This window comes from Chanodichthys erythropterus, chromosome 22, assembly GCF_024489055.1.
Source record: "Chanodichthys erythropterus isolate Z2021 chromosome 22, ASM2448905v1, whole genome shotgun sequence".
Taxonomy (NCBI): domain Eukaryota; kingdom Metazoa; phylum Chordata; class Actinopteri; order Cypriniformes; family Xenocyprididae; genus Chanodichthys; species Chanodichthys erythropterus.
This window is the reverse complement of record NC_090242.1, coordinates 34,772,943-34,786,841: the sequence shown is the minus strand read 5'-3', so window position 1 is coordinate 34,786,841 and position 13,899 is coordinate 34,772,943. Positions and strand designations below refer to the sequence as shown.

At 42.1% G+C, this 13,899-nt stretch overlaps 1 protein-coding gene across 1 annotated transcript; it reads right to left on the bottom strand.

Annotated features, from left to right (window-relative positions):
- Nucleotides 1-403: 403 nt before the first annotated feature.
- On the bottom strand, nt 404-3,140 carry LOC137013087 (vitelline membrane outer layer protein 1-like). Its single transcript, XM_067376697.1, has 6 exons — nt 2,940-3,140; nt 1,975-2,169; nt 1,432-1,544; nt 1,197-1,310; nt 814-995; nt 404-742 (listed from the first exon to the last, which is right to left on the bottom strand). The coding sequence occupies exons 2-5, from the start codon at nt 2,152-2,154 to the stop codon at nt 815-817; spliced, it is 588 nt and encodes a 195-aa protein (XP_067232798.1). The 5' UTR covers nt 2,155-2,169; nt 2,940-3,140; the 3' UTR covers nt 404-742; nt 814.
- Nucleotides 3,141-13,899: the final 10,759 nt, after the last annotated feature.

The window sequence follows — 13,899 nt, the reverse complement described above, 5'->3', positions numbered from 1 at the left end:
GAATAATTAGCATAGCTGCTGTTCATAATATTAACCCTGTAAAACCCAAATATAGAAAAAAAAGAGCAAACATTTTTTGACCTCTCAGATATTGTTTTAGGAGGCCTCTGATGCAGACTTTTTTTACTTTTTAAGTTTTTAGGGAAATGTTGTAATATTGCAACATTGGGTCTAGGTAGGAGCAGAATTTCTGTATTTGTACTCTCTTTGTCTGAACAGATATACAGAGCATTTAAGCATTAATTTGCAGGGCTGATTGCTTACATAGCCCCTTAACAGTATATATCATGAGTAATAATCACACAACAATCATATTGTTTATGAATAAGCATTTATTAATAAAAATATTGAAAAAAAATGTATTCATAAAACTTTTTCTTCTATCACTTTCAATGTGGTTTGAATGAAGTTTGTGTTTTGCAGTGATAGTGCCTAAGTTGTTTTTATCTGAGAAGCACAGACAAACATCGCTACACTTGCTACAGTGTATTTGTGTATCCATTATTGCAGCATCTGCAGTGTCCTCTCTTCGTCTTTACTGAGAAATGTGCAATCGTGTCTTTGCGTACATCCAATGGGGTGGTCCGATGACATCTTGGCAGATTCTTTGTTTTGTGCAAATGTGAATTATTCCTTACAAAACTGTTTTATGACATGGTTCATGTTAGATTATCACAGTATGATGATCAGTTATGACAATCCATTAGGTCTTCTTGCTGTTCTTGTTGTCATCCTCCTACACCTGAAAGAACAAACAGATTTAGTTGATCTGCAGTATGTGTCAGTCTGAGGTTTAGATTGCGATCACTTCACCTTAATCACAGCAGTACATTTGCACGTCATTGAGAGCGGTGTCATCTCCTTTTCCCTGTGGACCTTCTACCCGCGTCTTGATGCCGCAGATTCCTTTTCCATCACACACTGGGCTCCAGATGCCCCAATCACCCCAGCCTGTGCCGTCACCCGTCAGCACAACACCGTCACTGCAGCTGAACCTGGAGAACATTCAGATGTGACAATATTATGATAAAATATGTAATTGTGCTGCTGGATTGAATGTCAGTCACATGATCACCTGCAGCCTATGGCCTAATCACAACCACGATCAGCAGCACGACTGAGTGTGATATTAATTGAACTGCTTGATGAAGGAAAACAGAGTCCTTAAATAGCTAAATAAATCCAGACATTCTCACATGATGTTGTTTGCGGCCGTATCATCACCCCTTCCTTGGGAAGGTTCGACTCTCAGCTGGAAAGCCTTTAAGAATCCAGAAGGACACCACTTGATATTTGTCCACTCACCCCAGCTGAAGAAAAGACAAAGAGGTTTCTTAATCAAATTGATTATTATTGTCATGAAAATCCTCAATTCACTTATCTAGCTTAAACACTTGAATGTAAGAATTGATAATAATCAGACTCCCTTACTGTCCTGCGTTGGACACAGCATATGCTTCTGTTACTCTGGACCAATATACACAGTGAAGACGAATCCCATTGAGCGCTGTATCATCAAAATCACCAGAGACATGACCTTCCACCTTAAAACGACAACAACAACAACAACATTGAGACAATTGAAAGAGCTGAAACTAGCCCAACCATTGTAACATTTAAATTCTCATAGTAACATTTATCTTTATGGTCTTTAGTACAGACCCTTAAAAAATCTTAAGCAGTTGCAGCAGGAGCCAGTTGTTCAAAAGTAATCAGATTAGATCAAAACTTAAAAATGGGTTGTTCAAAAGGAGAAAAGTCCAATTATGCTTTGAAATACCAGCACAAAAGTAAGATGGATTACCTGATCCTGGACAGCAAAATATGGGATTTTCAAATCCAGATCATTTTGATGAAACCTTTTGAACAATTGGCCCCTGGAGATTAAATGACTAACTGCAACTCCACAGTTTTCAACCTCTGAAGCACTTATAGCCACCAGTGTATTAGCAAAATAGTCAATGCCCAACTTACCCTCAGACTGAATCCTGCCGCATACATTCCAGCTGGACACATGTCCTGATGACCCCACGACCCCCAGGACATTCCGTTAGGCACGGTCAACACTGATTTGTAATGTCTTCCTGGGAACTGAACGCTCACATGCTGCCCAATAATGGCTAGCAGTAAAAACATGGAAAGGAGGTGATGCATTGCTACAGCACTGACCTGATCGATAAAAAAAAATACTGATTGTTAGATTAATATTCTGCAGCCTCAAAGATATCAATCATCAGCTGATCAAGCAGACACAGAGATGGTGTACCATAACATTCTCAGGTTAAGGAAGAAACCTCATAATACACAAGATTGAGCAAAATCATCCACATTGTCCAGGCATTACTAATAACTAGTAAGAGAGGGCAGATGTTCAAATGCATTCATGTTGTAGGAATCAACCCAAATAATTTATCAAAATTGTAATTAAATTACATTTAATAAGAACCGGATTAACCGTAAATGATTCAGAATCAATATTTTAATTCTTTATCAATTATTCGTCCACCGAGAAATTGAGTTTACAATTATTTTACCAATTCTGGACAAAGTATTATCCCGTGGCCACTGAAATAATAATATTTTGTTATGATTATTAATTATGATTATGAGCAAGGTAGCACAACCTTTGTTGAAGGCAGCAATTTGGTAAGCACAGCACAAGACACTGTATGCGTGAAAAATCAACACAAGAATTTATTGAACTACTAACACACAAACTAATCTAACGAAAAAAACACGCACAAACACACATTCATTCAGTTTCAGAAAAATGGCGAGGTTATTGTTTGAAGGTAAATGGATTCCCCAATTATTTAGTTTTAACAAGTTTCTTTGACCGCAACCTGAGAGAATTAATACACTAGCAATTCAACAATAATTTAATTTGCTTAATATAATTGCACCATGCAGCTCAGCAAAATTAGGAGACTTGTGTTTACTTGTGTTGGCTGCTCCTGTAAACGCAGTTTTCCCTTCGTGACGGAGTTGAAGGAAGCGGCGTGGCTCAGTCAAGACTTCTGAAGGACGACATCCGCCTCAAGAAGGTGCTGGAACAAAAGACTTTTGTCTGTGAATTTCAACGCAGGTTCATGCTGGCTTTCAGTGAATTCTTGAAGAAGTTGTTCGTGCAATCAAGATGATGGTCGTTCCGTCCACTCAGCGAAGGCCAAGAGGAAAAGGCGCACTTGAAAGTGAAAGCAAAAATCCAAAGCGCGGCATCGTATTTTAAACAGTTTGTTGGTTCCGCCTTTCCAGATGTTTTAGCCAATCCGATATGGTTTTGGGCGGGTCCTACGCCCCGTGCTCCTGTTCTTGCATGTAATTAGCATAGTGTCCGTATGGCCCTTTTGTTCTCAAGTTTATAGGAATTTTAATGAGAACTCCAAGAATTTAACTTTACTAGTTCAAAAGCTGTACATTTTACAAAAATAAATTTTTCACCAAAATACTGACAAACATTCATCCATCACAACCATACCAAACAGTACACACTTTCTGTATTTGAGGTAGATTTTCTTTCAATTTACCTGTAATCAACACACAGAAAGAATTGCATAGGTGTCATAAACAAAATTGAAGCATACTTTATACATATGAAATGCTAGAGGCTGTTTTTGGTGATAAGTTCATGTCTTTTTGGCAGTATTTCCTAAAGTGTCTTTGTACCCAAAGAGTAGCTTCACAGTGGCGGAGCCAGGATTTTTTCATAGGGGTGGCCAACCTGGGGCCAGCAATCTTAATTATTTATGTACTGGACTATAATGTACTGGACTGTGCCTACAACACAACTGAATACAGTTCATTTGTAGCCTACTTAATTTTAACTGAGATAGTGAATTAGATCATGGAATGATGAGTGAATTTGACTTTTTTTTTTCATTCCTCACTTGCAGGCATATTAATAAAGGGGCTCACCCTATAGCTGAATTGTTCAGTCAGTTCTGGTTCTCAAAACCCCCAATAGCTTGTTCTCCATTGTTGCATCTCAATGGATGAGACATGCTGATAACTACACACTGTAGATTATTCCTTCATTGAATTTTATGTATATAATCAATGAACTTCAACAATTCTGAGTTTGTCTGTTTCAAAAACTAACCAAAAAAGTAAACATTAAATGTTTAACTTTCTATATTGTCAAAATAAATAATTGCAACAGTTCTACCATACCTAAATTAAACATTGTGTACAAAGAGAAAAAAAGGTGTTCTCTTTTGAATTCCCGTTTGCTGATGTGGAAGCAGAAGTCAACAGCACATATATGCCAGAATGTAAAATTTAATGCATTTAAATGTGATGAATTTTAGTTTGTACTTTATAAATTAATGCAACATTAGCATCTTCTAGTACAACTGCACAGATCTCACATTTATTTATGCATTAAAAAAATTACATATCAGCTTGTGCCTTATATTGTGATCTCACATAGCAGAATATTTTAGTCCAGAGACATGTGAGGCATATATATGGTTATTTCATAACTTAATAGACGACAGAACTACAACGTTGCATGCACGTAGTTTCTTTTGTGTTTTATTTATAGCGAGTAATGTACAGCGCGCCGTATTTGCGCGTGATTGAAAACTGCGCGGTCTTGCAACCCACCAGTTGAGAAACATTTGCGTAAGCTATATATAATGTTCGCCCCTCACTGTTGTTCTGCTGAAGCTCATTTGGCACCTGTATCATTCGCTGAGGCGAAGTTGGAGTGCACGTCTGAAAAGTCTCCCGTTTTTTGTTTTTGTTGTTGTTGTCTTAAAGAGACGATTCTGCGTTTAAATAATCGCAATTCTTGTCAACAAAAAAGTAGACAGAGACAGCAGTTGCGAGTGGGGTGGCCAAAGGGGTGGTCACGGCCACTGTCTGCCAGGACACTTTGGAATGTCTTTTGAAATGCAAAGCTGGGTAGAAATTCCAGATTGGGTAGATTTTCACCTCGAGATGAGTCACAAGTCTGAGTTTCCTGATAACGAGGGGGATTTACACTTTGTACCTTGGGGGTTTATATAAAATATTAACAATTAAAGTCACTTTAAATTAATTCTGTATGGTTTCTAAACTAAAACCAACACCGGGGTCAATAAAACTGCTCTAAGGATTCTTTTTTCGGATAATTTTTTTGAGCCGATCAGAACATCTTCAGACTACATTTACGCTTTATCAATATTGTGATGTCCTGGTTCCCCCTAATGAGCAGCCAGGAGCACAGAGCGCACATCAATGACCCGTATGTAAACACACAAAAATACAAACACTGATCCAATAAAATATACGTTTAACCGTCAGTGTCCTTGTTTTTCTTGGTAAAATGCCTTAAAAATGTTTTGTAACCCCATCATCTCACAAAAGATGAGGAGAACTCAAGAGAGAAACCACCACAGTGTGTTTATTGCAAATTTACAACAAAGTTTAATGGAAAACATTCAAAAGTTGCACAACGGGTAATCGGAAATGGCAAAGAAACAAAACAAGCAAAATCAAACAACTGTAACCACTAAAGATAACAATCATATGCAATGGCAATTGCTCTACACTCAATCACAAATAAAACAATTCAATTCAGTTATTTGTATAACGCTTTTCACAATCGATATCGTTTCAATGCATTCTTCTTACAGAGAATGAATGTCAACATTACAATTTAGAGTATTCTGTTATCGGAGGTGACTGTCCAATGTATGTGGTTTCAGAAATGTACATATATAATCATGCAGTTGGCTAACAATATAATAATTTAGGCAATTTAATTTACAATCACTGTTAGCAGATTAATGATTAAATGTTAACAATAATTACGATATAGAAATTTGGGAATGTGCATGTTGATCCCGATAATGTCCTGGGGTAAAACAGAAAAGCAAATAGAGAATAATTAGCGTAGCTGCTGTTCATAATATTAACCCTGTAAAACCCAAATATAGAAAAAATTGACCTCTCAGATATTGTTTTAGGAGGCCTCTCATGCAGAAATTAAAGATTTTTCTTTTTCTTTTTTTTTTTTTTACTTTTTAGTAAGTTTTTAGGGAAATGTTGTAATATTGCAACATTGGGTCTAGGTAGGAGCAGAATTTCTGTATTTGTACTCTCTTTGTCTGAACAGATATACAGAGCATTTAAGCATTAATTTGCAGGGCTGATTGCTTACATACCCCCTTAACAGTATATATCATGAGTAATAATCACACAACAATCATATTTTTTATGAATAAGCATTTATTAATAAAAATATTGAAAAAAATTGTATTCATAAAACTTTTTCTTCTATCACTTTCAATGTGGTTTGAATGAAGTCTGTGTTTTGCAGTGATAGTGCCTAAGTTGTTTTTATCTGAGAAGCACAGACAAACATCGCTACACTTGCTACAGTGTATTTGTGTATCCATTATTGCAGCATCTGCAGTGTCCTCTCTGTGACGGCTGGTAAAAGAGGAGGAAGCAATTGCAGGCAATCAGAAGAAGTTTATTGAAATCAGAGTCCAGAATGTAGGCAATGGCAACGAAGGTCTACGGTGGCGTGAGAAGAGCTGGATGGTGAAGTCGCAGGTGAAGGTGAAGACGGTCAATGGATGAAACCAGGAACAGACCGGAACACTGACACGAAGACGACAACACGAATACAATCCAGCACACGAACACGGAAGACGGTAAACCAACTAGGCAGTGGAGACATGAATGAGGATCTGACAACAGACAGAGAGATGAGTGAGTATATGTAGCTGAGTGGAGATGAGGATCAGCTGGAGCGAGACAATCAACACACAGGTGACAACAATCAACCAAACGAGCACATGGAGACTACGTGAGTACAACAACAACACAAAACATGACACGGAGGAAACAATGGATTTCCTACCGTGACAGTACCCCTCCCCTAGGACGTCACCTGACGTTCCCAGCCTGCTTTACCTGTAGATTGTAATCATCAATAAGGCGGTGATCCAGTATGTCCCGAGCAGGAACCCACCTTCTCTCCTCCGGACCGTAACCTTCCCAATCCACCAAGTACTGAAATCCGCGTCCCCTCCGTCTAGAGTCCAGAATACGATTAACCAAATATGTGGTTTCCCCATTAACGATACGAGGCGGGGGGGGGAACCGGGGCAGGCGGGTTAAGACGGGAAAAAATAACCGGTTTAATTTTGGACACATGGAACACGGGATGAACCCTCCTGTACGCCGGAGGAAGGCTAAGACGCACTGTTACCGGATTAATGATTTTGGTAACAGAAAACGGGCCAATAAATTTGGGAGCAAGCTTATTCGAAACGGAACGCATCTGAATATTCTGGGTAGAAAGCCACACTCTTTGACCGACGACGTAACGGGGAGGCTTCGACCGGTGGCGATCGGCCTTAGCCTTGATGCGCGACCTAGCCTGGAGCAGAGCTCTGCGAGCTCTGGTCCAGGTGCGGTGACACCTCTGGACTAGTGCGTGTGCGGAGGGGACCGAAACCTCGGATTCCGTACTGACAAAATTAGGTGGTTGGTACCCTAAACTACACTTAAATGGAGACATGCCCGTAGATGACACTGGTAAAGAATTGTGTGCGTACTCCACAATTGAGAGTTGCTGACACCAGGACGAAGGATTATTGGAAGCCAAACATCGCAAAACCCTTTCGACATCCTGATTGGCTCGCTCGGTTTGACCATTGCTCTGGGGATGGAACCCGGAAGAAAGACTAACAGTCGCTCCTAACAATTTACAAAATTCTCGCCAAAATTTGGACACAAATTGGGGACCCCTGTCAGAAACCACGTCTGTCGGAAGGCCATGTATACGGAAGACGTGGTCAATGACAGCTACCGCTGTTTCCTTGGCTGATGGTAATTTGGGCAAGGGAATAAAATGAGTCGCCTTCGAGAACCGGTCCACTACGGTTAAAATCACCGTATTGCCCTTAGAGGGCGGGAGGGCGGTAATGAAATCTAGCGAAATGTGGGACCAGGGTCTCGAAGGGACAGACAGCGGTAAGAGTAACCCATCTGGAGGTCGATTGGAAGTCTTACCAATAGCGCAAACTGAACAAGCCAAGACGAAGTCGTGGACGTCACGAGCCATACCAGGCCACCAAAATCGTTGCTTGACTAGAAACCTAGTTCTACTAACCCCTGGGTGACAAGCAACACTGGAACAATGACCCCACTGGAGAACGTCTGACCGTAACCCCTCCGGCACAAACAATCGGTTCGGTGGGCAACGAGTCGGGGGCGTTACCCCTTCTAAGGCAGTCAACACCTTCGATTCGACCTCCCATCTGAGCGCGGAGATAATGATGGTCCCCGGTAAAATGGGCTCGGGAGTAGCAGTACGATCGGAACGCTCAAAAAGACGGGATAAAGCATCGGGTTTGATGTTTTTGGAACCCGGCCGGTAAGAAAGTGTAAAATCGAAACGACCGAAAAACAATGCCCACCGAGCCTGCCTGGAGTTAAGTCTTTTGGCGGTTCTAATGTATTCGAGATTCTTATGGTCCGTCCATACAATGAAAGGTACACCCGACCCTTCAAGCCAGTGACGCCATTCTTCCAGAGCAAGTTTGACTGCCAACAACTCTCGATTGCCAATGTCATAATTAACCTCTGCAGGAGATAAACGGTGAGAATAATACGCGCAAGGATGCACCTTTCCGTCTGAGGATGCGCGTTGGGACAACACTGCTCCTACCCCCACCTCTGATGCGTCGACCTCCACTATGAATTGACGTGAGCGATCAGGGGTGACGAGAATGGGAGCTGAAACAAAGCAGCTTTTCAGTTTGGCAAACGCAGCCTCGGCTGCGCTTGACCACCTGAACGTCAAACTAGGGGAGGTCAAGGCGGTCAGAGGAGCGGCTAGTTGGCTGAAATTGCGAATGAAACGCCGGTAAAAATTGGCGAACCCCAGAAATCTCTGCAGGGCCTTGCGAGACTCTGGGGATGGCCAATCTACCACAGCCTTAACCTTCTCAGGATCCATGCGAACACCCTCAGTCGAAATGATGTGTCCTAGAAAGGAAACAGACTGTGCATGAAAAACGCATTTCTCCGCCTTGACAAACAATCCATTCTCTAGCAACCGCAGAAGCACTCGTCGTACGTGTTGCACGTGTTCCTGGAGAGACGAAGAAAAAATCAATATGTCATCCAGGTAAACATATATGAACAGATCGACCATGTCTCGCAACACGTCATTGACGAGTGCTTGGAAGACTGCCGGCGAGTTCGTTAGCCCGAAAGGCATCACGCAGTACTCAAAATGGCCTCTAGGGGTGTTAAAGGCAGTCTTCCACTCATCCCCCTCCCTGATACGGACCAAATGATAAGCATTACGTAAGTCCAATTTAGTGAAAACGGACGCTCCCTGCAACCTCTCAAAAGCTGAAGACATAAGCGGCAAAGGATAGGTATTCCTTACCGTTATGTTGTTCAGCCCTCGGTAGTCAATGCAAGGTCGCAAGGATCCGTCCTTCTTTCCCACAAAAAAGAACCCCGCCCCCGCTGGAGAAGAAGAAGGGCGGATGAACCCCGTTGCTAGAGAACTAGATATATATTTCTCCATGGCCGCCGTCTCTGGAATAGACAAAGAATATAACTTGCCCTTAGGCGGAGAAGTTCCTGGCAATAACTCTATCGCACAGTCATAGGGACGATGAGGAGGAAGAGAATCAGCCCGAGACTTACTGAACACCTCCTTCAGGTCGTGGTACTCCGCGGGCACGTTAGCCAAATCCACTGCTTCCCCCTGAAACACAGACTCAGAAACATTAACACCAGCAGACAAAAGACAAGACAAATGACACTCCTCGCTCCAGCTAACCACCGATCCGAGGCGCCAATCGATCCTGGGGTTGTGTTTCTGGAGCCAGGTGTGACCTAGAACAATGGGGGATTGAGGTGAGTCCGTGATGTAAAATGAAATCTCCTCCGTATGGTTGCCAGATGTGATGAGAGAAACCGGTACAGTGGTCTGTGTGATGACTGGCAGTCTGTGTCCGTTGAGTGCAAAAGGTGCAATGGGGTGTTTGAGGGAGGTGAGGGGAATGTTGAGTTTAGTAGCCAACTTACAGTCCATAAAACTACCCTCTGCCCCAGAATCCAACAAAGCGTGATGATCAAGTGCGTGGGTGGACCACCGTAGACTCACCGGAAGGAGTGTCGATGTAGATGAGGTCTTCCTGGCAGAGATCCCACCCGATAGTAGCCTCCGTTTTACTATCGGGCTTGGTCTTTTACCGGACAGCGCTGGATGTGATGTTCTTGGCTGCCGCAGTATAAACATAGTCCCAGGGATCTCCGCCTGATCCTCTCCTCCCGGGAGAGCCGAGCTCGCCCCACCTGCATGGGTTCAAGATCTCCCGGTGGGCTGACCGCAACCTCTGAGCGCTGACGCTGAGCCTCCGGTCTGGTCGCGAGAACTGCTCTCCCCCTCCGTCTGGCGGCTTGGTCGAGTCGGTTGTCTACTCTGATGGTGAGGTCGATCAGGCCATTGAGAGAAGTGGGGAGCTCGACGGCGCGGATCTCCTGTCGGATGCGGTCAGCCAACCCATGCAGGAAGTGATCCCACTGCGCCTCTTCGTTCCACTTACACTCCGCCGCCAGGGTGCGGAACTCAATAGAATAGTCGGCTACGGACCTGTCTTCCTGACGTAGGTCCGTGAGAAGTCTAGCCGCCTCCCTCCCGGCGACGGAGCGGTCGAAGACCCGTCTCATCTCCTCCGAAAGGGCGTGGAACGAGGCACAGCAGCTGTCTTGGTTCTCCCACACCGCCGTCCCCCAGAGGGCAGCCCTCCCCGTCAGTAGTGACAAGACGAATGCCACCTTCATTTCCTCGGTGTGAAACGTGCGGGGCTGCAGGGCGAAGTGCAGAGAACAATGAGACAGAAATGATCGACAAAACTTTGGCTCACCCGCATATTTCTCAGGGATGGGGAGGCGTGGTTCGGACTGGGAAATCCCTCCGGAGACGATCGGCGGTGTGGGTGGCGTGGGAGGCGCAGCGGGTGGCGGTTGTTGTTGTCGCTGAGCCTGGAGAGCGAGCTCGGACACCTTCGTCACCATTGCTTGGAAAGCTCGACCCATCTCATCTATCGCCTTGTCTTGGTGATCCATGCGATCAACGGCTCTCTGCAAAAACTCCTCTAGATGAGATGGGGAGCGATCGCCTGCTGCTTCCATGATGGTCAGATCCTACTGTGACGGCTGGTAAAAGAGGAGGAAGCAATTGCAGGCAATCAGAAGAAGTTTATTGAAATCAGAGTCCAGAATGTAGGCAATGGCAACGAAGGTCTACGGTGGCGTGAGAAGAGCTGGATGGTGAAGTCGCAGGTGAAGGTGAAGACGGTCAATGGATGAAACCAGGAACAGACCGGAACACTGACACGAAGACGACAACACGAATACAATCCAGCACACGAACACGGAAGACGGTAAACCAACTAGGCAGTGGAGACATGAATGAGGATCTGACAACAGACAGAGAGATGAGTGAGTATATGTAGCTGAGTGGAGATGAGGATCAGCTGGAGCGAGACAATCAACACACAGGTGACAACAATCAACCAAACGAGCACATGGAGACTACGTGAGTACAACAACAACACAAAACATGACACGGAGGAAACAATGGATTTCCTACCGTGACACTCTCTTCGTCTTTACTGAGAAATGTGCAATCGTGTCTTTGCGTACATCCAGTGGGGTGATCCGATGACATCTTGGCATTCTGAAATGGAAAAAGTAAAAAAATTAATAAGTGAATAATACGAATGGGTCTTAGATAAACTGAAAGAATAGACAGGGTGGTAGATCATGTGTCGAGGGTAGAGATCTAAGTATTATCCATCAAAGTATTATAATTTCAATGCAAATGCTAATCAAAATTCCACTACTACATTCAAACAATTCTGTCTGGCTGGCCTATTATGCTCTTTACTTATCATACTAAAGGAACACATACATCCCCCCAGAGCACTTACAGGTTCATATTCAAGACCATTCACACCTGTCCCTGAACACTGCAACAGGCGTCCCCCAAAAACATTCAGAGCTCCTATAATGCTGTAAACTGCTACTTGGGCAACACTCAAAGAAAATCTCAAAGAAGATCATTTAGAAGTGAAGGGGTGGATTCTGCCGCTTCTTTTAAGTTATTAATCAACATTTATATTTATGTTCAATTATTTGAATGACTTCTTCAATATGTGTTAAAGCATCTATTTTCCTCTCTCACTATAAGAAAAGAACATGTTATGTTTTGGGAAAAGTTTCCTGCTGGGACATCCGGTACCTAAATCCAGGGTCCCCCTCGTCATCACCGTGACGAAGGGAGATATGCCTCTTACTATTTGTCCACATATGGAAAATGTCTAATCTTGTCTATTTTTCTTAGCCAATCCGAATCATCCAACCTGAAGTAATGACGTAGTTAGACTCTGTTAGAGTTGATCTAAAAATGCGATTGTACGCAGAGCAGCCTACGAACTCCTTGTGAGACCTGAAGCTGGCTTCTGCTGATGAAACTGCAAATTATTCTTCATTAAATTTTTCTTCAATTTATTAATTATTTTTTTTAAACTTTGACTCCAGGTTTTAATTCAAAATATCTTGTCTCAAGGGTCCTAAACTGTTTATCCCCAACAGAAGTTAAAAAACAGATAAACTACAAAGATACAGAGAGCTTCACTGCTCTGGATGATGGAGTTTCAAATCCCACATAAAGTTTATTCCTGTGTTTAATTATGGTCTAAACTAAGTACAAAATTAACAGAAAAGCACATTTAGAACTTAGTTACAATGAATCTAACAGTTTAAATTTCAATTTGTGACCACGTGAGAACTGCAGTGTCCTTATGTGATGTGTAGCAGCACAGGCTATTTTGACCACTCTACACTGTAAAAAAAATCCCGAAAACATAAACTGTAAAAAAAAAAAAAAAAAAATCCCGTAAAAAAGACGGTAATTTTCTGGCAACAGGGGCGCCAACAAATGTCCGTTTAAAAACAGAAAAATACTATTAGAAAAAAACATAGATAAACTGTAAAAAAAATCCCGTAAAAAATACATTTAATAAGACATTTATTTTCCGTTATTTTTCTGGTGCCCTGCTGCCAGAAAATTTCAGTTTTTTTACGGGACTTTTTAATTTAAAAGAGCTCATACTGAAGTAATGCAGGGTTTATAATGTAAATGCATCAATGTCACAACACAATTGTTACATTCACATCAGTCCATTTCATAATGCCCACAAAACAATCAACAGAATCCATCAGGTGTGGAGAAATGGAGAATAATTAGCATAGCTGCTGTTCATAATATTAACCCTGTAAAACCCAAATATAGAAAAAAAAGAGCAAACATTTTTTGACCTCTCAGATATTGTTTTAGGAGGCCTCTGATGCAGACTTTTTTTACTTTTTAAGTTTTTAGGGAAATGTTGTAATATTGCAACATTGGGTCTAGGTAGGAGCAGAATTTCTGTATTTGTACTCTCTTTGTCTGAACAGATATACAGAGCATTTAAGCATTAATTTGCAGGGCTGATTGCTTACATAGCCCCTTAACAGTATATATCATGAGTAATAATCACACAACAATCATATTGTTTATGAATAAGCATTTATTAATAAAAATATTGAAAAAAAAATGTATTCATAAAACTTTTTCTTCTATCACTTTCTATGTGGTTTGAATGAAGTCTGTGTTTTGCAGTGATAGTGCCTAAGTTGTTTTTATCTGAGAAGCACAGACAAACATCGCTACACTTGCTACAGTGTATTTGTGTATCCATTATTGCAGCATCTGCAGTGTCCTCTCTTCGTCTTTACTGAGAAATGTGCAATCGTGTCTTTGCGTACATCCAGTGGGGTGATCCGATGACATCTTGGCATTCTGAAATGGAAAAAGTAAAAAAATTAATA

What these genes read in the sequence shown, in the direction of transcription:
- LOC137013087 (XM_067376697.1), bottom strand. Translation starts at nt 2,154, where the DNA reads ATGCATCACCTCCTTTCCATGTTTTTACTGCTAGCCATTATTGGGCAG. An exon ending in CGGCAGGATTCAGTCTGAGG is followed by an intron (nt 1,545 to 1,974) that starts GTAAGTTGGGCA and finishes TGTCGTTTTAAG; the next exon opens with GTGGAAGGTCATGTCTCTGG. An exon ending in ACGGCCGCAAACAACATCAT is followed by an intron (nt 996 to 1,196) that starts GTGAGAATGTCT and finishes AATGTTCTCCAG; the next exon opens with GTTCAGCTGCAGTGACGGTG.